This window comes from Phymastichus coffea, unplaced genomic scaffold (assembly GCF_024137745.1).
Source record: "Phymastichus coffea isolate CEN01 unplaced genomic scaffold, Cenicafe_Pcof_1.1 PCOF00154, whole genome shotgun sequence".
In the NCBI taxonomy this organism is placed as follows: domain Eukaryota; kingdom Metazoa; phylum Arthropoda; class Insecta; order Hymenoptera; family Eulophidae; genus Phymastichus; species Phymastichus coffea.
In genome coordinates, this window is record NW_026706965.1 from 191,435 (window position 1) to 214,571 (window position 23,137).

Here is a 23,137-nt window from a genome sequence, read left to right on the forward strand (position 1 = left end):
CATAAATACACTCGCTCGTTTCGGCCTCTACCGACAATAGGGCGTACTTTTTTTCTGCTTCTTCTCCTTCTTCTTCTTCATTTTTCAACCATTGTATACCGCGCTCTGAAAACTCCTTGCCGGCATACAATGCAACTCGCGAGGTAATTAGAACGAGACGGCTTCGCGATCGAGCGCAACCGCATGAAAGACGCTTTACCTTTTTTCTCTCTTTTCTTCTCCCCCCCCCCCCCTCTCTGTTCTCTTCGGACGAGGGATGCTGCACAATGCACTCGTGCGCAAATAGAGCGTGATCGCACCGAGTTCTACTCCATAACTGGATCTGTGCACTGTTAAGCTACGTGCTCGGGCTAACTTATTTCGCCGATAATTTCATAAGTTTTTCCCCAGACGGCCCCGGCCTGCATTCAGTGATTGAGTATCGCCGACTTTTCTTGTTCCTCTTAGTAAGATGAAATTTTTGCTTAAACAGATACATAGAGGAAACAAATAACCGCTGTAATACGAAGGAGTCAAGGAAAAGAATTTCTTTTAGCTAATGTTTTTGTTTAATGTTGATATTACTTATTAATACAAACTCCCTCAACCGTACCGTTTAACTTGTTGTGCTCCATACCACACAATTAAAAGACTTTATTTACGAAATAATTGGCATCCAACGTGTCTGTTTTAGTCTCTAGCAAAGATCTAGCAAAGATCGAAAATACATGCCGTCCATACATAGAAAAGATAAATCCTAAAACAACATACTTAAATCATAATTAGACTGACTGCCGTATATTAATCGATAATGCTGAGTCACCGGACTGGACACAAATTCCAAGCGAAAGCACCAGTTGGAAAATAAGTTTGAAGCGTTTTGACACGAACGAGTTTTCCGCCAATTAAAAATTTCCGCCTGGCTCGTCGCAAGCCTGACATCCGTCCACTCTCTTGGAGATCCGACGATTATAAAGGCACATGGGGCGGAAGCCTCGTAGTTAATTAACTTGCGGCTGGACATTTTTTCTTTACTTTTTTCTTTTTTTTTTTGTTTAATTACAGACTACCACCACCTTAGGAAGCGAAAAATTTGTCCCCAAAAGGGAGAGGGAGGAGTTCAAGTTCCGGATTTATGCTGTCGGTGATTGAGTGCTAATTGATTTTGGCTTCTCTCTCTTTCTGCCGGCTTTCTTGCGCCTTTCCTTTGAAATCGCTCTTTGAGGTGATCTTGCGTAATATTGTTCGAGGAAGGTACACCGCACGTAATTATATACTATCTTGAGACATCTTTTTCTGTAATTAGGATTTTGTTCTATGAAAACTTCTGTGATTCACACTAACTGTGGGGAGCCGAGATTTTTTGTTACTTTACCTGGAATTAAACCTGCGCAACTTAAAAATCGCTGCGTAAAAATATAACAAAATAATATTTTCCAAAATAAATACAAATTGTCTTTTGTATACTATATAATTAAGTTGGCTTATTTTACAGTGATTTTTTGTCTTATTTACATATTGCTCAACATTAAATTGACATAAAGTACTGTTTTAAAAATTATAAAAACTAATATTTCTAAAGGAATCCTGAACAATTTTAAAGGTTTATGGACGTGTAAATTTATAGCAGCGTATTACATTGACCTATAAACTCTGCAGTAGCTTTACATGTGTATACTATTGTACAATAGAGAAAGGGAGAAACGGACAATCCAGTTGAGCTGTCAGTATTTCGATGTATGTCATACTATATCATTTCATTCGTAGTGTAGTGTATTTGCATTTTGACTAGTGTATTTTGGTTTAAGTTTTTTTTAAATAGATCGTAGAATGCAAATTCAGAATTAAAATATTAAAAAGGATTGAAGTAAAATCCTATCTTTCTAGCCGTACTTTCACGTAGTACAGCTCAGTAATAATGAAGCAGCTAGAAATTGCGGTCACGCATGTGATGCAAATAACAAGTAATGAGAATTTGGATTATAATATATTCAGAGGAATCTCGTATGTTAAGCCACCAATTGATCAACGGATATTTCAGGTAATATTGATAAATTTGTTTAATTGAAAAATATAAGCTAATGTTTCTATCAATTGGTAAAATAAAAGATATTTTAAGAATTTATAAAATTCAATTCTACTTGAAGCATGGTTAGCACGAGAGATACATTTGTGTCTCCGTGTGTACATCACGATATAATAAACGTGACGATAGGTGCCTTATGATTTTTTTTATCTTAATTTATGGAGGAGGATTTTCATTTGGCTCAAGGAGTAATCTATTTGATAGTCCAGACTATTTCATAGATAAAACTTTCTTTTTGTTTGTGAATTTTGTTAATTACATACTAACTTGGAGTATTAGGTATATGAAAAAATAACCCATTAGCCGGAAATTTGAATGTCAAAGTCAATTAAATATTTTCTTACAAATTTTACATTTGAAATAATTACTGGATCGATACACAAAGCGATATTACAAATTAGCACTGCATTGTGCCCGTGGCTTAAGTAACCGGTGATGCAAAATTAAAAATCATAAAAGAATTGTTTAAATTTGTAAGATATTGATGTTATGGATTTAATGAATGCTCAGATAAAATTAACATTAGTAAATGAAGCTTTACACTTTATTTAATACATTTAATCCTTCAAGTTGCTCCCTAAGCTCTACTTTAAGATTAAGTCAACTTGACAGTGTTTGGAACCGGATGGAATAAAATGTCTCCTAACCCTTTTTTATCGCTGCCACTGACTGAAGCTCCTAAGGAAGATATGTCTGTGTGTGAGTACTTTATTTGCTTGGGCACATTAATTGAGAAAAAGCCGCATTTTACAAATGCACGTGTAATGTTTTTTACTTTTTGTAGTTGATAATTTTTGTATTTAATTATGCCAATCATACTTTTATTTTAGTGATAGAAAAACTTAAACATGGTGAACCGAAAAGTTTACATCTTAAAAAGCAAATTTATCCTAACCAGGCAGGACTTTTCAAAGAATATAATTCAACAATAAATGATTTTAAATAATTTAAATTTATACAACGACTCTTCCACGCAAAATAATGTTAAAAAATTCATAAACATGCATGATAACATAAACTTTGTTCATGATTTTCAAGAAGAAATTAGGATTCATATGGAACGCTGATTATCTCCTACGTTCATGTATAAGATTGCATGTACGATGAAGGCTATAGTTTTATGAAGACTATATTTAGCTTTTAAATTTATACAAATGATTCAAATGTAAATTGTTTAACGGTATATAGTACCAAATGTTGAATAAACATACTAAACGAATAAAAATCTCCTAGGTTATACTGTGATTAACTAACTCCTCATATGGATGTTCTGTTTTATCTCTTTTGAATGAGGCTTCTTAGAAAATTAGGATCGAAACCTTTGATTAGGGGATTATAGAATCATGAAACAATGTAGACTAACTTTGCCAAATTTGGGCGCGCGTTCGAAATTTTCTTTAAATGACTTCAACTTTCTTAAATTACTTTCGTTGTATGAAAAAATTGAATTTCAGGAAATTGTTTATCTATTCTATTTCAAAAATTATTTTTGAATCTTTGTATCCTATCACAAATAAACATTTTATTTCGTTATATGAATATTGGGAAAACGCTAAAAATAAAAACTATTCAAATTTCTACTTAATATCACACTAATTAAAAACTGCCATTTTGTAGAAATACAGGTAAAAGACAAAATTTTCTCCAGAACTTTTCAGAATGCTTACATATCCGGACCGCACTTTTTATCGATAATATACTTATCTGAATGCAACAACAAGAAACTAATTAACTTAGAAAACGTTAGCAAATCGGTTTTTTTGTTAAAGTTATAGGTTTATTGACATATTCATGTAAAACTCATAATTTGATAAAGAAAACTTTACTAGAGAAAACATCAGATTATATAGAACAGTAAAAATTCTTTTATATAGGATTATGGAAGATAATTAGTATCTGTTGACATTTTGCGCTAAAAATTCTGTAAAAAGAAAAGAAATTTTACACGTTAATGGTTTAAGAATCTTTATCCTCAATACAATATAATTTATATATCGCTGAATAACTAAATACTTTCTTTTTAATCTGTAGGATTTAAGCTTTAAAATGGATGACTTTTTGATGTAGTTCAACAATTGTAAATTTTTAACGCTCGTCATCAACATCATGCATTACTGCTTCGTCGACGTCGAATACCAAACTTTGTGAAAATTGATATTAGATAATAAGAAATCTTTTACGAACGTATGATCATATTCATTAAAATTAAAAATAATAGAATATAATTTTTGGATATTTCCTTTCCAGAGGAATTGACGTCTACACTGCGGAAGTGAAAAAAAGCCGATAGCAAAAAGTAAATTGATCACGGTGTAATCCCTAAACTGTATCGGTTCACTTGTTGCTACTGAATGATACTCCGCTTCGTAAAACGATGAGACAACTACTTTCTCGTCCGATCTACCCCTGATTTAAAAGCAAGCCAGTAGAAAAAAAATTCCACGTAATCTATCGTTCGGGTTTTCTCTCGTTCTCTCTCCGTCTTTCCCAATCGAAATGATCAGCGCGAGCAAAGCGAAAGATACATCCGCACGAGCACAGCCGATTTAAGCACTTCATTGAACGATCAAGCGGTAAATTGGACCGCCGTGAAAAACTCTCTTTCATCCGCTGCGCGGGCGCCCTTGCTGCGTATCCTTCTACTATTTCGGCCGGTTGAGATTTCTTTTTTTCATACTTCTCAGTGGATTGAAAAAGGGTCTGGCTGACGATGCGCAGTGGGCTCGAATCTCGCTCTCTCGGCAAGAAAAGAAAAAGAAATCATTGCCGCTTCTTCTGCTTCTTGGGCTCTACCCATTACTCCTGAGTGAAGAAAAAGAAGGGAGTCGTTTTGTAGGCCGATTTCGGCGAGCGGTAAGCTACCATGTGAGAAAGCCACGCCGAATAATTCGAACACAAAGTCTTCGTGACATATACGATTCGTTTTCGGCATGGGGCAGCCTCCGCGCATTCGATGACTTTGACGAATGGAAATGCGAGGATTTCCGTGGATATTCGGGAGTTTTACTCGTGTTTACTTACCAAAGTCTACGTGCACTTTCGGGGTCGAAGTCTGAGGAGGGAAAATACCAAAATCGTTGAGTTATGGCTTGGGCTAAGAATTTCGACTTTCGTCCGTTTATTTAGGCGCGAGAACAAGAGGGTTGCAATATGTGGTAGCTGCTGATGGCGTGCACGATTATAGAAATATCGATGCTTCGCTGCCCATCAGATGATATTCCTAATCATTTATCCTACTAAGCGATGACAATGAGGGGATCTAATAAACGATACGTCCTTAATATTATGTACGAGTTTAGATAACTTAAAAATAACTGCAACTCGGCTTGGGATAAAACATTCTTGCAGTAATCATTCGAAAACGCAACCGTTATTTGACTTTTTAAGTATTTATAGCTTCTCAAATATTATAGATTGATAACTTGATGCTTAGTCGGACTCCTAAATCTTCAAATTATTCATAACTCTATGAATTCGGAACCCAAACAAATGAAATTCTCGTTTACGTATTCCAATGGCAAGTTGCTCATCTCATAAATATAGGAAAGAATAGCCGAGGAAAAAACTAAAGAAACTGCGGGATGAATTAGTAACTGGCCTTGTAGATACGTGTGTCGCACAACGAGTGGCGCTAAAACATCGGAGTTTTCGTTCTCGCATACAAAAAAGAAAACTCACGTGCGCCGTGCCTGCGCACGCGGCCCAGGTATAACAATAAGAAAAGCCCATAAAAATATGTCCCTTGAAGAGCTTCAACCGTCCCTGAGAAGGGAAAGAAAAAAGAAGTAGGGCAGCACAGGGGAACAGATAGACGCAAGACGACATACGACGAGCGCATCGCTACAGTAGAGAGAGAGAGAGAGAGAGAGAGAGAGAGAGAGAGAGAGAGAAGGAGAGAGATGCGGACAGTGCGATAAGCTCTCTCGCTCGCCAGCGCCAGCAGCACGTGTGCACTTGGAATTTTTGGCGCATCAGCTTCCAGATCTCTCGGCGAGAGCCGTATAAAAGTTTCCTTCGGGTGCGCGCGCGTCCCTCGACTTCCAAAAGAGACTGAAACACTAGAAGACAGCCGAAAGATTTTAATCGAGACGAAACAGACGCGCGCGCGCACGCACGCACACACATGCTGAGAAAGATTCGTGTCGCTCTCCGAAAATTATACGCGCCAAACTTGCTTTACTTTCGTGGCGTACCATTAGACGTAGATGCGTGTCGACTCGCATTCGAACGCACTGGACGGCGACAATGATGATGGACGAGGATTCACCCATGGACAGATGTTTGATTTCTCGTTATGTACGGAAAAGTCGTCTTCTTTTTCACGCCACGCGTGTTTTTCCCGCCCCGTCGTCTCTTTTTTTTCCCCGTACAGTCTTATGTTTCTTTAATGTGTTATTTTTCCGCTCTTCAATGAACTTCCGAAGCACAAGATGTTGGTTGAATTTATGAATTATTCTCTTTTTTCAAGTTTTGTTTCAACTCCTTTTTGATAATTTCAACGTCTTGGTTTCGCTTTCGTCGTCGTGAGAATAAAATTTTTAGTAGCTACAGACCTACGAGACCGAATAATTAAAAGCTATTTATCACGACGTGTTTTGATTTCTGTCAGACGTCTAACATTCATCGCACAATGTTTAATCGAAGTTATTAAGATGTACAGAAAAATGTTGTAGCGTAATGATGACTGCTCGAAATTTTGTGAACCAATGAATTCGTTAACATCTAAGTGTGATGCAAGAGATATTTATATGTTGAGTACAACGATCATTTTTAAAGTTTTAATAATAATATTTATTAGACGAGAATTGGGAGTGTCGAAAAGGTTTAAAAGAATGTGACGTTGAGTGATTAATATCCAAATTAAGCTAAACGATTTACGAATATGTGTGTATCTGTACGTAAAAAGTACGGGGGTTCAGCAAGGACGTTATTAAAGTAACCAAAAATTATCGAATACCATCTTTTACTCGCATCCATAAAGCATCGGTATATCACATGATAATATTATACCACGCATAATAACTGATGTATGCGCATCTTACCGGCGGCAGCAGCTGCATACAACATCCGCATTTTCTTAATCTAATTAATAATACATATTGTGGCACGTTCGCCAAAAATTACGCTCTGCAATTTTAATCATCCAAAGAGAGAAAAGAAAAATCTCCCGCGTCAAAATGACACGGGTTATTAGCATAATTGTCGCGCGATAAATTATTTTTATCCGGCGGAGTGTACGATGCGAACGTGTCATAAAAATTCATAAATTCAGATATGATGCGCATCAGCATCGCGCGCGAAAGCGTCGAAAATAATTGTAAAAAAAGACGCGCGCGAGGGAGAGAAGCCTCGAGGGTCACCAGCGCAAAGCCACACGAATACGAATTGGCTGCGCCGCCTGTAGCTTCCTGGAAAAAAAAATGCTTAATCTCGTTTTTTAAGGCCATCTTCGCTTGGAGAGATCTCGCTCGGAGTTTGAGGTACCTATACGTGATTCGTTAAAACGGGAAATTACTATTCCCAGCTGGCCTTCGCTGCACTTGTCCGCGCTAATTCATCGGCTTGTTTCTTTCTTTTTCTTTTGTCCTGTCTTTTTTTTTCTTGTGAAAAATATAACCACGCACCCACGAAAGCTTAGATAAGCTTGTCTGCCTGCATGTTAAGATGCATAAGAGGAAATGGTTAAAAATGATGTTACGACGATAGCGGCTGTATCCTATTATTTGTTTCTATTCTTTAGTATCTCTTTGTCTTGTTTTTTACTCTCAAGAGTTACTGAGTTTATACTCGTATTTTAGTAGCCTACTAGCCTACTAAGTGAGCTGTTTTTATCAAGTAAATACTAGTCATGATATTTATTTTAAGACTGTCAATTTTAGAAATCTTGCTGGAAAACTTTATTAAAATGGTTCAAAATTATAATCATTCCTATAATTTTTCTTTTCAAGAAGTCGTTCGATTTGTCACTTTATAATACTAGTTTTTTCTTGATACAGGCTAACAAACGACACATAAAAATATCAATGCCCACTGTACAATTCAACGTTTAAAAAAGTTGAATAGTGGAAATCTCATGTTTTACAGAGTAATTGGGCCCTAATTCCAAATACAATCGATTGTTAATACTATGGAAAGCCGAAAACATTTTAACAGGCTAAAAAGCGAATTCTGTCTCCCCTCGCGTAACAATTCGAGAAATCCATTACCGAATGACTGGCACGGAAAAAAAATTGTTATTATTTTCCCATAGAATTTCAAATCTCCTTAAGCCGCTTGTCGGCGTTGGTACACGTTCGTAACGAATAAAAAAAAAAAGAAGAAGAGAAGTCAGCTGTGTAAGATGTCTTTGGCATCTGCGCGCGCGCCTACCGGTAGGCTATCGAAAGGCCATACTCGTGTTGATTTTTTGACTTAGCCTCCTCACTCGCTCGCGTTCCGCGTGCTGTCCCTTACACATTTTTTGCTCGGGGATACATCTCGTTATACGCGTATGTGCTTAAGGCCTTAGGTAGCTGCTTTATTCCTTCTTTTTGTCGCGCTTGGAATAAAAATAATACAATGAGCACGTCTCTCCCGCGATCCGATGTTTTCCCTTGCTTCTATAACGTTTTGACGCTCCGGCCTCACTGACAACAGAGCGAGTTTCGTTTGGCGGGGTGCAGGCTTGAGATGCTTTCAGTTTATATGATTGAGAGCTGAATTGAAAAGCACGCGCGCGTATTTTACCTTAAGTATTTTCTTCAGGCTTTGCCAAGTGTGAATAAATAAATACCAGTGAAATTGCGTTCTTCTTTCTTTCCCGTTTGTTTAATGCTGCAAACAGTTGCTTTATAGTCAATCGGCTGGATCATTCTTCAAATTGTAATAATACAACACGGTTATTATGTTTAAGGGAATTTTGAAGCGTGCGATTACAACTTTGATAAAAAAAGCGTTTTTCGCGTTTAATAAATGCTTGAAAATTATCTGCGAATCTTGATAATTTGGAAAAATTTAACATTCAGACGTAAGAAACTGAGATAACGAATGAGGAACAACTCGACGCTATCTATGGCTACATTTCACGCTCACGGAAATTAATAATCTGAGCCTTCCGCTTTATTTTCCTCGAATCTAACGTGTCGCGAGTGTTTTTCTTCACGGTTATACAAAAACGCGACATCGCACCCGAGAAAAGGCACAGCTGTGAAAAAGATCTTGAAAACGACAAATTAAATGATCAAGTAACTGCGACAGGAAATGTTTTTCCTACACGCGCGTGAATAGGCGGCGTGATCTAATTTAAAAGAAAAAAAAGGAAAAAAACGAAGAGTGTCAAAGTATTGGTTGACTCCCCGGGGACAAACGAAGCGCCGGCCTCGCCCTCTTTAACTAATTGCTTTGCCGAAGGAAGAAGCCGAAGGCGTGTTAGCGGGAATCGGCGACGCACACTGAGAAAATAAAAAAGACCGGGAAGGAGCAACGTATGCACCGCGTAATGCACTCGGGGGCACGTACAACGCGTTCCGGAGCATTTTTCAGTTTGCTCCTCCTGTATCTCTCGAAAAAGCTGCACGCTGGAACAGTTAGAGCGCTCGCACAGGCGAAGGAGTGCGGAGATGAGAGAGCTGCAAGTCACTCGAGGGTCTGGCACTCGTCGGACGATGATAGTGCGTTCACGAGTGAGCAACATGTGGCTCTATTTTGACCTGTTCGCCACGGCGTGAGTGACTGAGAGACGAAGAAAAATATATCCGAGGCCTCGAGAGCTTCGCACCGGCAATACTTTTCTAGATATGCAACTTTTGTCCCGTCATTTCGACTGAAAGTGCTCACGTCACTTTCCCTTTCGGCGTTATTTTACTTCTTCGTCTCCCTTTTCGCATTCCTCGCTCTGTCTCTCGCTGCGTTCTCCGTCTGTTCTCCTCGTTCTCTTGCCCCAACGAGTGTTGTGATTTTCAAAGTCGAGAGTTTTCTGGCTAACGAGACCTAATGGGTGGCGAAAGAGTTTCTAAAACGAGAGAAAATGTGTGCCTGTGAGAGTAATGTGGGTGGCGCGTTGATGATGAGTCAAGACTTCTTCTTTTAGAGCACACTCATGAAAATTAAGTGCACCGTAACTTGTTGATTGAAACAAACGCTCGGCGATTTCACCTGACGCTTCTTCATAATTTTCAAAGACGCTTCTGCTTTTAAATCATTCTTTTTCTTATCTGCGTTTGTTTCTAATTTCAATTTCAATCTCGGTTCGAGTTATTTTCATTCAGTTCTAACGGAGATTATTTGGCTATTATTTTTGCTCTATAAAATATATTTGCAATAGTACTACTACTGTAAATGGAAATTTTCCGTATAATTAAAAAATATTTAAAAAATGTAACTCTGTATGGTAATGGTCAGAAAAGAAAACAAAATTGTCTTTCTGTGTTTTTTTTATAAGACAAAATTATTCGCAATACATCTTAAGTGTATTTATCAATTCATTGACTTCATTCATTTTAGACTAAATTTTTTTTTAAGAAAATTATTAATAATTGTTTTTACTATTGTAATCATAAAACTGATAATCTACAGTTACAATGTTCTAAAAATCATCTAACCATTAAATTAGAATGCCAAATAATATAATAAGTATAATGCCGAATGGAACAATTAATTTAATTTTATAAAATAACTTAATCATTTCAGTTATACATTTAAGTACTAGCTGTATTCTAAAGTTACTCAAGTAAAGTAACAGTTAATGACTAAAAACAAGTCTTAAGATATTTAAAATCTTGGTAAAATCGATAATCTGCAAATCATTAGGACTGTATTGATTGTTCATAATAGAGAAACTCATTAAAATGAATACACGTCGATTAACAGTTGAACAGAGACTCATAATAACAAGAAAACTGTCTCGTCGAGCGTGTACCGGTCGATTTAGCTAAACGTTTTGCATATACGAAATAATGAGACTCGATATTGTCACGCGCATAATCACTTATATCGGACTGCAGTGTCACAAAGAGTAAGTCGCTTGCAGTGGAGCGCTTTTACATAAGTAACACGTTTCAATCAAAGCGTGCATGTGTGTATAGGATACAAGCCACAAGAGCGCGTACGTGACTGGCATTCGGAAAGACTGTTCGTACATAAATGTGCATGTCTCTGTTTGGCTTGGCTTGCTCGCTTGCTTTCCTGCATCCGTACATCCGAATACAAAGGCACGAGCAGCGCGTTATCAGCGTACCGCAACACCTTGTCCTTTTCCGTGCAACGCATCTCTCCACGGAAAAAGAAATAATAAAAGCAGAGTATGTGTGTGCGAGTGCGTGTGCACGCGCACACATCAAAGCGACGAAAAGAGCTTTGGTAGTCTGTGTATGTGTGTGTGTGTGTGTGTACGGGACTACAGCGACATGAAGGCGCACAGAAGCGCGCGGCTTGATGTAGATCTTCAAGAGGTCTGGTTCTTGGGTGTAGCAGCAGGCGCGTGCTGTTGCTGCTGAATTTGGAGGCTGACCGAGTCATGGCCGTTCGTCAGGCTCTTGTCGCGCTGCTGATCTGTCTGACCGCCGTTGCTGCTCGCATTGCTGGCGTTGTTGGTTACAACCGCCTCGTTCTCGTCGCCGGCGTAAATCAGCCTTGCCGCGTAGCACAGCAACAACATTTCGATTACCATCAGGGCGTCGTACGTTACTGCACAGACAAAGCGCACGTTTTTAACACGCACGCACACACGCGCGCGAAAGCCTCATTTTGTACAATAGTAATGCGAGATATATACTACATTTTTTTTTCGCGCTCTTACTGCCTCTTGAAAATGAATGTCTCTTTGGGGGGTTATGGATTTATGAAGGGACAGTTATACTTTGACACGTGTAAGAGACACTTTTTAGAGATGTGACGAGATGAAGGGCAGTTTAAATAAAAGGGGTGAGATTTATATTGGATGGGTGAAAGAGGGATTAGGATCAGAGAGCATGATTCTCGAAAGTATCACTTTTACACTTTGAATGCATAGGGGGGAATTGTGCGAGCAGGTGTTGAAGCGTTGACGCAGTGACAGAAAAAAACAATCATGGATAGACGCCGTTCAAAATTAGCTAACATTCAACTTCATGCGTGTAGTATAATTCTTTTTTTAAATAACATTCCGGAGTAAAAATCAGTTTACGAGCTCCCACCGCCACATAAAACTCTCTAATTATCCGTTTCCCATTTTCGAGTCTAGCTACTAAATGAAAATCAAATAGAAAACCAACCGCAATTGGAACAGACTCTGCCCTTGCTCCTTAAACCATCAAACAAAAAAAAAAAAATCCTTCGCCTCGGAAGCGCAGTTACCAAAAAAGAAGAAAAGCAGCAGCAGCCTCAAAAATCGCACGGCGGCGCTAATAGCAGTTAAATTGCTTGTGTGCACTTACCGTTTGCGTAAACAAGCGGTGTGAGTGGTGGATTGCAGGGGAAGAGGCCAGTGTCGACGAGGCCCTTGATAAGGAAGCCCTGCAGCTTGGAGAATAACAATACCATTTGAGCGACTATCGTTCTCTGGGCAAGTTTAGTCTCTGCAAAACAATTGAGATAGATAGAGAGAGAGAGAGAGAGAGAGAGAGAGAGAGAGAGAGAGAGAGAGAGAGAGAGAGAGAGGAGTTTCTTCGTGCGCAAAAAAAAAAGTTGTCAGAGTTGTACGTACAGCCAATTAACAGCTTTTCACGTATAAAAAAACGTACTTTCGCGGCGCGTGTGGTCTTGCATGCGATATTTATTGAAAAACCGTTGCTTCGCATGCGTTCGGCAAAAATTGCGATGGGCTTCATTACTTTTAATTCATTCGGCAAGAATAAAGTAGTGTCTTGTCGATGGCCTTGCTAATTTTCATGTAGCGCCAAAAATGAAATTATCAGTTTCGCGGCAATTTCTTTCGCTCTTGTGCCCGTAACAGAGCCGGTGATTGAATGAGACTACGCGCATCTGCTTAAGGGTTATTAAATCGTCTCGAAATGAGTTGTCCGATTCTTCGTGACGTAGCGGCCAGCACGAACGCAGCTTTCTTTTCTCAGAAAATAAAATCTTCATTCGTGCGTCTCTGACACGTGAGACTTTCATTAAAACAGCATCGAAAATAAATGCTACTCGAAGTGTAACTATATAATTAAAATTTTTATTATTATTTTCAATTGCGAGTTATTCAAGTTCTTTTCCGTTAAATTAAATTCTGTACTATTATTCATTGTAAATTACGGAGCACGTATGTTATTCAAATTTTTTCAAATATCTTTATATGATTACAATTAGGCGTTCAAGATTTTTTTCAATTCTAATAGCCGATATTTTGAGAGCGAGATCCAGCGCGTGATTGTTATGAAAGGCAGCTTTTTTTTATGAAAGAACTCATTACTCGCGAAACACTTGAAAGGTTTTTGAAGCAGTGAGCGTATCATTGCGTGAGGGCACGCGAGCGCGTTGTGATTTTTGTAATTTACGTCTGTTGCAGCGCGTACTGCACTAATGTAACGAATGCTAAAAATACCATCTTGATTTCACAATAATTCAGTGAGACTTAGCTAATGAATTTGTTGATACGTATCGTTTCAATTGGGCAATCGCTGCTTATATTCACTTTTTATGATTTCTGACTTTTGATGCTACAGTGAATCTTTTCATCAACATTTTTTTTACTATTATATTATCGATATTAAAAAAGAGGATCGAAGTTCTGTGTTTTTTTTGTATTCAACAGTACAGTTATTAAAGATTCGAAGTGCAAACGTCCTATACTGTAGCTTATAACGTTAATATATGTCTATTAACGTAATTTGGACTGATAGATTGGACAGCAAACGGACTGTAAATCTATCAATTCGAATCATCTACAACTTGAAATATGTTCAAGATATATTCTCCCATAGGACGTTTGAATCCATTTCTTTTAAAAACCTAGCTTATAAAGCATCTCGTCGAAAAGGCAAGCAAATTTTATTTTACATTAAAAACTAAAAATTCACAAATAATGATTTGGAACAGATCAATGTTCTTTCGAGTTAAATGATGAAATAAATAACAAAATATATGTTAAAGTATGTCGGTTAATGTCAACTTTAAATGATTTTTTCCAAAATCATTATTTGTTGTTTTGCAGTTTGAAAATTATTCTGTTTTTATAAGGATATTCTTTTGTAGTACGGTAGTTATGTCAGTAGTTGGTCTAATAATCACACGAAAAATTGGTCTACGAACAGACGAATAGACAAATAAATTTACATAAATTAAGCTCTCGGTGTCATTTTAGTTAATCTGACTCTTACGGCATCCGAGAAAGGAAATATATTCAACTGCTCTTTCGTGTATAATCGAATTCTCCAGAAATTATTTATTTGAAATGCAAAACAGTGAGTTCAAGCATAAAATACTGAAGCACAACCGCACTTAAAGTCAGTTTCCAAAAGAGCGCACACATTATCGCGTCTATTGACAATCGGTAGCAAATACTTATTCAAATCGATCGCCTCTTTCTTTCGTGTGCAATAGCAAGAGAACCGAATGCCCAAAAAAACATTTGCATATGTAGAGCGGTGTGCATACCTGGCGCGATGTCCTGCAGGCTCTTGGTAACGACAGTCAGCCCGTAAATTCCAAGAAGTATGCTAATTATGACGAGCGGCTGAAAGAAACGGCCGTAGCTCGTGGCGAAGATCGGTGCCTCGGCCGACATGAACAGTAGGATGCAGTAGATCAGTCCCTGTGAAAATAACGTTGCCCTTCATTAGTTTTCTCGTGGAGGTTTTCGGTTAAACCGATTACGAGCAAAATTTTCCGGGCTCGTTCTCGCCGAATCATTCGACTAATTGTGCAGCGTAACTCTTTGAACTCTTTTAACAATAGATTGCGTGTTAGGCTTTCATCTTTGACCGCAAGCAGTGGTGTACAGCCGCTTCTGGAAATTCTGTACGTAACACCCGTAACCGATGCTCCCTCCGCGCTTTATAGCTTTCCTTCGCTTTTTTCCCTATCTATTTCTCATTCGAAGAAGATGAAAGTAATTGCAGGCGCGATTTCATGCTCATTGTTGGGTAGCTTCTTGTTTTTTTAAGCTCAAACAAAAAAGAAAAGCTTCCTGTCGTTGATTAGAAGAAACTAGGGGAAAGTTTCCGTAAATCTTAAGTTTTCTCCTGGAGGGTCTGTTGTTTGTGATTTTCTCATGAAAAATCTCAGTTTTCGTTGGCTTCCGCTTGCTTTGAAAAATCTCTCAGTCGTTAATGAAGAACACGAAGCAAGACTATCAATTATCCTTATCGATTCAGTCTCTCAGCCAATTAAAAAATTCTTTATTCACGTTTGTGTAAATGTCCTTTAAATTATGATGAATGAAATGTGTGTGGACATGTTCCCCCGAAAACCTAACATCTTTGCCACTTTAAACTTGACATTTTATAATATTAATGATACGATACGTCAGAATGCGACACTTTCCTTTTCCACGAAGAAAACAACAATTTCCGAATTCGACAAACGCATTTCAAAGCAGTTGATTTATCACAGCTTAGCTCAGCGGGCTATAATCTTATAGCCAATAGCATTCTGCTCTCTAAAAGAAGACGAATAGTTTTCTCATATCTGTTGTGGTTGTATTGTAAGAATGAAGTCACGTGTTTTTGTTGGAGAAAAAACATTAGCGTCGTTTTTGTCTGCTCGAAATGAAAAAAAGAGTTACATTTACGTGTCTTTCGCACTCCATGCAAAAAAGACAGGATTTAGGAAAAAGAAAATACTTCGTTAACTTGTACTATACGAGTATAAGTGGTGCGCGCCGTCTGTACGGTGGGTGGTTTCGGCGCGTCAAGTGGGCAGTGAGCGTCGAAAAATCAAGGTCCTCGAGATTTCTATTTCTCTCTCTCTCTCCTTCTCGAGTATCAAGAGCCTAAAGTGTTAGTAATGGCTTGGGCTCTATTAAAATAACTGCAGTCGACCGACTATTTTTGTTAATTTATATTTGTACGATTTCAATGCGCACCTTCCTTCCGTATCAGTAGCAGTAGCAGCAGCAACAGCAGCAGCAGTATAGCAACCGTCAATTGGTCAATTACGAAATCGATTTTAAAACAAGTCACATACTATAAATCATTACCCTTGACAAGATCGTAATTTACAAAAATTTCGTTTCTAACGTTTATTCCGCGAATCTACATTCGAAGGATTCGTTTTGAAAATGATGGCGATTCGCGAGAAAAAAAGTTGCGAATCACGGGCATTAGTACAACGAGAGGAGCATCAATTTTGAAGGAAAGTTGGTGACTCATTAGTGCGGGGGCTCGTGTGGAGACCTGAATTTTTGAGGCGAACGGTAGGGCGCAGAGAGGCTTGGCATGGGCAAGAATAAGAAGAAAGAAAGAGTATAATATAGAGGAGACTTACCTGAACTATAGGTAATTGAAGGACGGTGAGTCGTAGCCAGGACAAATTGGCTTCGGTCATCTCGAGGCTTGGCATGGGCAGGCACGGCCAACAGCAGCACGGGCCAACTTTGAGCGCCAGCGTCGGCGCCTTGCTCGCGCCTCGGAGTCCCAGCTCCAGCAGCAACTGGAACAGCCGGTACAGCGAGATCGTCAGCGAGACCTGCGTCAAACCTTCCGACAGCAGCTGCGCCCTGTAACGTATATTTTTTATTCTCTCGTGGCCTCGAGCTTCGTTCCATGCTAATGTCGAGTTCGCGTGTCATTTTGCGGCCGCGCGGGCTACAGTCTAGTCAGCGTTTTTCGGAAAGATGAGATGGCATCTGCGACTACCCGGTAGCGTGTAATGCCTTTGTTGGCTAGCTTTGCAGTAAATTAGCCGTAATGATAAGTGGACGCTGCTTTTAGACTCTGGACCGCGGCTCGACTTCAAGATTCTTTTTAACGCTCCAATTCTCGACAAGTTCTCGATGCTCGCGACGTCGAGCGCTTTAATACCGGACTTTATGATGGGAAGGTATTTATGATCGCCGAAAGATGCTTGATACATTTTTTGCGCGAGCTGATTTTTAGTTGAAGCCTACTAGCGAGTTATTCCCTTAGGCCGTAACACTCAACTACGCGGCAATTAAAGCATCATTAAGATGATTATCAAAGAATCAGAGACGGCCGCGACTGGACAAAAGAAATTCAGAAACAATCCCGGCTATCCGAAACGCGTGCGTTCGTAAAAAAGGCAGACGAGGCAGGGGGTGCGCAACGACGACGGAGAAATCGCATCGACAGCAGAGCGCAGCTGAAAGACAAGCAGCTGTCGAGAAAGAGACGTCAGAGAGAGAGAGAGAGAGAGGATAGTCAATTTCGAGGAGACAAAGCGCACAGCCAAACTCCATTATTCATTAGCCTCTGCAGCGTCCGTATCCGCGTTGCAGCTTCACCTCGCGTATCACCAGCTGCAATCAGACCTTCGACCGATAGTGGACTCCAGCGCTGTTGAGATAGCTTCTTCTTTCGCTCTCTGGTAACACCACTCTAAGCTTGATACGGCATCATTAGTTTCGTCGTCGTCGCGCATCCGCTCTCTCCCTCTCTTTCTCGCTTGCTCTTCGACATTTTGACGGACGAAGGCCATCGTGAGTTTTAATTGGATCGACTGCGATTCTTTTTCCCCATTTTTTTCTCGAGCGTGGTTTATCTTTAGGAGGTACCGTACTTGTGCTCATCAATTTCGAAAAAAAGATTGTGTTATTTTCACACTCGATTTTTCTTCGTTTTCATTTCGTATTTCTCGGTTTGCCGTCAGAGTCCTGCAGAGATAAACTGTTTACATTTCACATTGTGAGGCAATTTATCTGTTTCGCTTTTTACTTGTTTGGAAGGCTCATCCGCGCTCGCTGCTCCTTCTCTTCTCCCTTTTCCCGAATGTTGTGTGTCCGAGTATTTCGGATTTTTCCCGCTGTACCTGTCTCGCTATCGAATCGTCGATCTATCCACTGACACTCGGGCGTGTGCACGCTAATGCACTAAACGACATGTTCGGCTCCCTTTCTGTTCTGTCTCTCTTTCTTCGTTTTCTTTCCTCTGCCTTGTGTTTCTTGATTAGGCTCGTTCGGCCAAATGCGTTGTCCACTTTTCCCAACGACTTCAAGATGCACCTCCGGAGATTTCTTTCTGTCTTTTTTTTCTTGTTCGTACGCCCGACGATTTACCGTTTGAATCTCAATCACCATGTTGGTACGTCAGTCGCTTTTTCAGCCAAAAGTCAATAGGGTTGAGAGCCAGCCAATGCATTTCATTATCGTAGATTTTCGAAACCTGATACTATCGGCGAGAGAGATTACTGTTTTCATCAATCGACATGTACTCTTACAGTTTATCCCAACGATCCACGCCCCGTGTAAATGGATTATAATAGCCGTTATCGAACGACTCTTCATTACTATAATTGAACTCTATTAAAAAAAGAACGTATACATAAAGTCGTCATTGCGAAATGAACAGTTTCATTTAAACTAATACAGTGCCTTTGAAAATTACACCCTATAAGCATAATACGTACGTCTCCCGTGCAATGGTAAGTAGTCTGTCGAGAGATTTACGAACAACGGTAGTTCCTCATGGTTAGGTTTAATATCTGTTTCTTGGGTAAATTAAAAAATAATAATAAATAAACGAAGGAGTACCGTTAAGTACAGCAGATGTTTTTTTTTCACGAAAATTCGACGTAACGCGCACTCTACAATTGACAAGGACAAGGTCCTCCGTGCTTTTGGTCCGATTCTCCGTAGACTGTCGAGAGCGCGGTGCACTGTCAATTTGCGTAATTACCTTGGCAGCGCGAGAGCCGCGAGGCTACAGAGGCTGGCGATCGGGTAGACGGATAAGACGGCGCAGGCGTTGATCTTGACCGACTGACTCTCCTTCCGATAGCAGATGTTGCTGCAGGCGTCCACCGCCAGATAAACGCACGCCGCGCACAGCATCGACGCCACCGTCACGAGGCCAACTCCGAAATTTCCCAAGCCTGCAACGTAGCCAATACCAGATTCACACTCCATTTCTTTATTGCTGCTGATATTTATCATTTATTGCGATGAACGACTGCTCTTGTCGCCGATACCCCCTCACCCCCTCTTCTTTTTCTTTGCACTCGAATACGTGCATTAATGTAATGGCGAGGCCTCGGGCTAAGCAATTAACATTATAGTTTGCTACTGCTTTCGTATTCAAATGACGACCGCCGAGGAATTTGAGAGTTTTTCAAAAAACTTTTGGGGCTGTCAGCTTTCGGCGAATAATTGGACGTTATGGGCTTTTACGTGCACGTCTCGCAGGTGTATATTTGATTAACGAATCAGAAAAACTGTTACTGTTTGGTTCGGCTTGTATAAGGATTGAAAATTTATTCTTACAAAATCGCCATGAGACTCCGCGTTAATGTACCGAAGATAAAAATCAAGTTTCATTTGAAAGCCAATAAATAAGAACTGACACACCTCTCCACATACACCCTAAACTTGACATTATGAGCGAGCATAAAGTACGCAATTAATTACTCAAATTAAAGTTGCTTATCTGACTCTTCAAATCGACGACATGCTGGCGCAAGGAGGAAAAAAAGTAAATCACTTTTGGTATTTCCTTTTTCACGTGATTTTGACAATGGTCTTGACGGCCAGCCTCGAACACTTGAATCAGTGATCGTTATAATTAATTTCCGTAAATTTCGTAAATGATATTGTCGTGACGTATCTCGGACGCATAATAACTAAAGATAACTAAAGAAGGAATTATTATCCCTCTTCCAAAACAATTTTACGGAGTATGTGAAACTTAAAGCAATATTCATACTATAACTGTACGCCACCGAAGAAGATTAGCAAAACAAACAGAGTTTGTATAGTCAGGAAACAGCTCGAAACTTATTCACCTGACGGAGTGAGAGTTGCGTTACGCTAAGCCTTACGACATAAAGTATTTCAAATGCTAGAGCTAGTTGCTTTTTCTTTCACGAGCTTACCGATCTTTTCACGAGTTTTTGACATTCAACGTTCAAATTATGGCACTCGATCGTTAAAAGTATCTTTTAAGAGGAGTTTCTCAAGGAGCAAGGACAACCTCTAATTTTTTATATTCATGAACACTGCATAAAACCATCAATGACTCACGTATGAAGATCTTTGGTATCGCGCCTTCCACTTTCGAGAGTTGATTTCAAAGCGTAATCTTCTTTGTAGAGATACGATATTTTTATATAGTTAAAAGTAATGACTATCTTATAACGACATTAACCTACTCGTATACATATCTTAGCTGTATATGTAGGGTACGGTAGAAATGTAAGTCTAAAAAAAAAAATGTTCCAATGCTTATGCGCCAATGTGCAACCTGCGGATAATCTTTATTTTGCAATTCCCGCTCAGTGCGGCTCTCCATCTGGGTGCACACGCGAGTTACGCTACACATGCGCGCGCTCGAGAGGCAAATGCGTTACATACACGGCAGGCCAAGGGAAAAGAGACAGAGAAAAACGAAAGAAGGAAAGAGGAGCGCTTGTATAATGCAAACATGCATTCGCGCATATTACATTATATAGCGTGCGCGCGCGCGCGCGTGTTGGTATCAGAGAGTCTGCCGCGGTAGAGACTTTCACTGTGCGTCGCGCGCGCGCAGGTTTCAAAAGGAGGACACGCGAATTTCGGAGTCTGCGCGCACAAGAGAGCCCGTGTACCGTGCACGCGGTGCTACAGAGTTTTTCTTTTTTCGAGGCGGAGAGAACACGCGGCCCTTTTCATCTTGCGCTGCTGTTGCCGTCGCTGCTTGTCGCCGGGATTATTAGTTGCATCACGTCTCTGATAAGCGCTCTTACGTGATTGTTATTTTTATGGGCATTTTTGTCGCACGCGAGGGGAGGCACTACGGGCCTTCCTCTCTTTTCGGCTACTCTCTTTTTTATACCTGGCATTGACAATGTGGATTCTTCGCGATTCTTATAATTAGCACGTGTGTGTATATGATTATTAGTGAACTTTATTGTCTTTCGAGCTGTTACTTAGATATTTTATTTGTGAAACGGAGATGTCGATTATTCGATAGCGATACTCAGAAATGATCTCCTCGGAATCTAGGTTCGGGTAAATATAGAAAAACAAGTTTTACTATGAATTCTTAATCACGTCGTATTTTAAGATACCAATGCAATAACTGGATACTACTGTCATTTGTGTGATTAGCATGTACGAGCTTATAAAATACTTCAAAATATCCCATATTGGTTGGATATTGCATATAAGATGGTACTTGTATATGTGCATAAATTTCGCGTCATCATGCTATAAGAAAAAAGAAAAAAACTTGTCTTTGTTAAACCGCGCAAAACGGGAAAAGAAATAATCAAATCGCGGTTATAAATAAAAGTTAAGAAATATATAACCCACATTATATATTTACTTTATATAATGTTATATATAATGAAACACATGTTACTTTTTTGACAATATTCACCGACACACAGAATTGTGTCACACACATACGCACACGAAGGGAATAAAATTAAGTGATTACCGTTAGAAATTCGTAATATGCGAATTGGGGAATTTTTGAATATTCAATAAGATTCGTTACCATTTACACGGTTTAAGAGCCTGGGTCTCTCATGTGCACATCCGTAACGTTCAAAAGCGAACGTAGTTCTTAGATTAATAGTAACAATAACAGTGTCCTTACTTTCTTTAATAATCGAATTAATGATAAAATAATTTAAACTCCGTATGGGCGGAAGCCGAATCAATCACCATTACGTTAAGTACCTTTGATATTTTGATATTTACGACGACCACGTGCTTTTTCTCGTATGTCATGTTTACCCATCAACATCGCTGCTGTCAGTATGATGTACAGCACTTCAGTTAACAATGAAATGAACATAATCAACGATTGCGTCCTTGAAAAAAAAGTACTCACTTTCAAACAGTTGGATGGAACTAGGTAGATAGAAATTATTGCAACTAAAATTTGGAACAATGTAGTACTCGCTATCGCTGAAGGTACCCAGCGAGTTCACCACGTCTGTCTCCATGGCTGAAAGTAGCTTAATAGTTAACTTAAAAGACACTACAAGAAACGTACACCAACGGCGAGTTGAAATAAAACTATCACGTGTGTGTTTACGGCATCGCGCCAGAAGTAGGCTTGCGTAGGAACCGAAAGTGACGAGGCGCACGAGCCGTATGAAAGCGCGCGCGAGGTTTTTCCCGTGGCCGCGGTCCCCCCAAGTGAGAGCCGCCCGGACTCCGCACTTTTACTTTCCGCGCAACTCATATCTCGCTTGCCTTGGCAGAACAACGCCGATTGCGATTCTCTATGTTATACGCTTAAATGTTGCTTTCTCTGCTTCCATTGATAACTGGGTGATCCCTCAAATTGGCCATGGCTTTCCTTTCTTTTTTTTTTTTTTTTTTTGAATGATCGGTTTTGTCTGCTTTCTAGTGTTTTTGATCGAAGTACAGCCGGCTGATTTTCTCTTTCGAATATAATTGATTTTTATTCCAAAACATCTTCTTGGAAAATTGAGCTTCCAAGTTTAATTACAAAGAAGCTATTTGAATTAAGCAAAAGTAGAACATGTGCATGTCATATAGATCGGAGTTGAACTTGAAGAAAAGGTAATCGGAATTTTTAAATAAGTCCTCTATAAAGTAGAAAGTCTGTTTTATGAGCCATCCTAATAGTTATATTTTGAACATGCGTGAGCTGACAAGATTGCGGTCTTTTCAAGTTTTGGTCGTTGGTAAATTCTAGTCATATTTTACCGGTGGATGCTATTGATCATTTACCGACCGTTGCTACCGAGATATATATATATATATATATTGCGTATACCATCTAAAGATAATGTTTTGGAAAACCAATTTCTCTATTTATTATAAAACAATGTCAAGCATTCCATTGTAATACTCATACGACAATACTTTGTAGTTATCTCAACAATGCATAAAATAAATTTTTTTTTAGATATAAGTTACTTTTTGTCTTATATCATAAGATTCTCCCTATTTTTTCTAATTTTTTCTTATACGATTTGTAAGTGTTATTCAATATTATACATTGACATCGGTCAGTGCTGGGGTCAATATCGCGATCACTATCGTCATAC

General features: G+C 39.2%; 1 protein-coding gene across 1 annotated transcript; it reads right to left on the reverse strand.

Annotated features, from left to right (window-relative positions):
* Positions 1-11,486: 11,486 nt before the first annotated feature.
* LOC131672598 (organic solute transporter subunit alpha-like) lies at positions 11,487-22,060 on the reverse strand. Its single transcript, XM_058949937.1, has 6 exons — positions 21,946-22,060; positions 18,811-19,006; positions 16,445-16,676; positions 14,615-14,771; positions 12,457-12,597; positions 11,487-11,728 (listed from the first exon to the last, which is right to left on the reverse strand). The coding sequence occupies exons 1-6, from the start codon at positions 22,058-22,060 to the stop codon at positions 11,487-11,489; spliced, it is 1,083 nt and encodes a 360-aa protein (XP_058805920.1).
* Between the last annotated feature and the right edge of the window lie 1,077 nt (positions 22,061-23,137).

What these genes read in the sequence shown, in the direction of transcription:
- LOC131672598 (XM_058949937.1), bottom strand. Translation starts at nt 22,060, where the DNA reads ATGGAGACAGACGTGGTGAACTCGCTGGGTACCTTCAGCGATAGCGAG. An exon ending in TTCCATCCAACTGTTTGAAA is followed by an intron (nt 19,007 to 21,945) that starts GTGAGTACTTTT and finishes GCTACGTTGCAG; the next exon opens with GCTTGGGAAATTTCGGAGTT. An exon ending in TTCAATTACCTATAGTTCAG is followed by an intron (nt 14,772 to 16,444) that starts GTAAGTCTCCTC and finishes TTATTTTCACAG; the next exon opens with GGACTGATCTACTGCATCCT.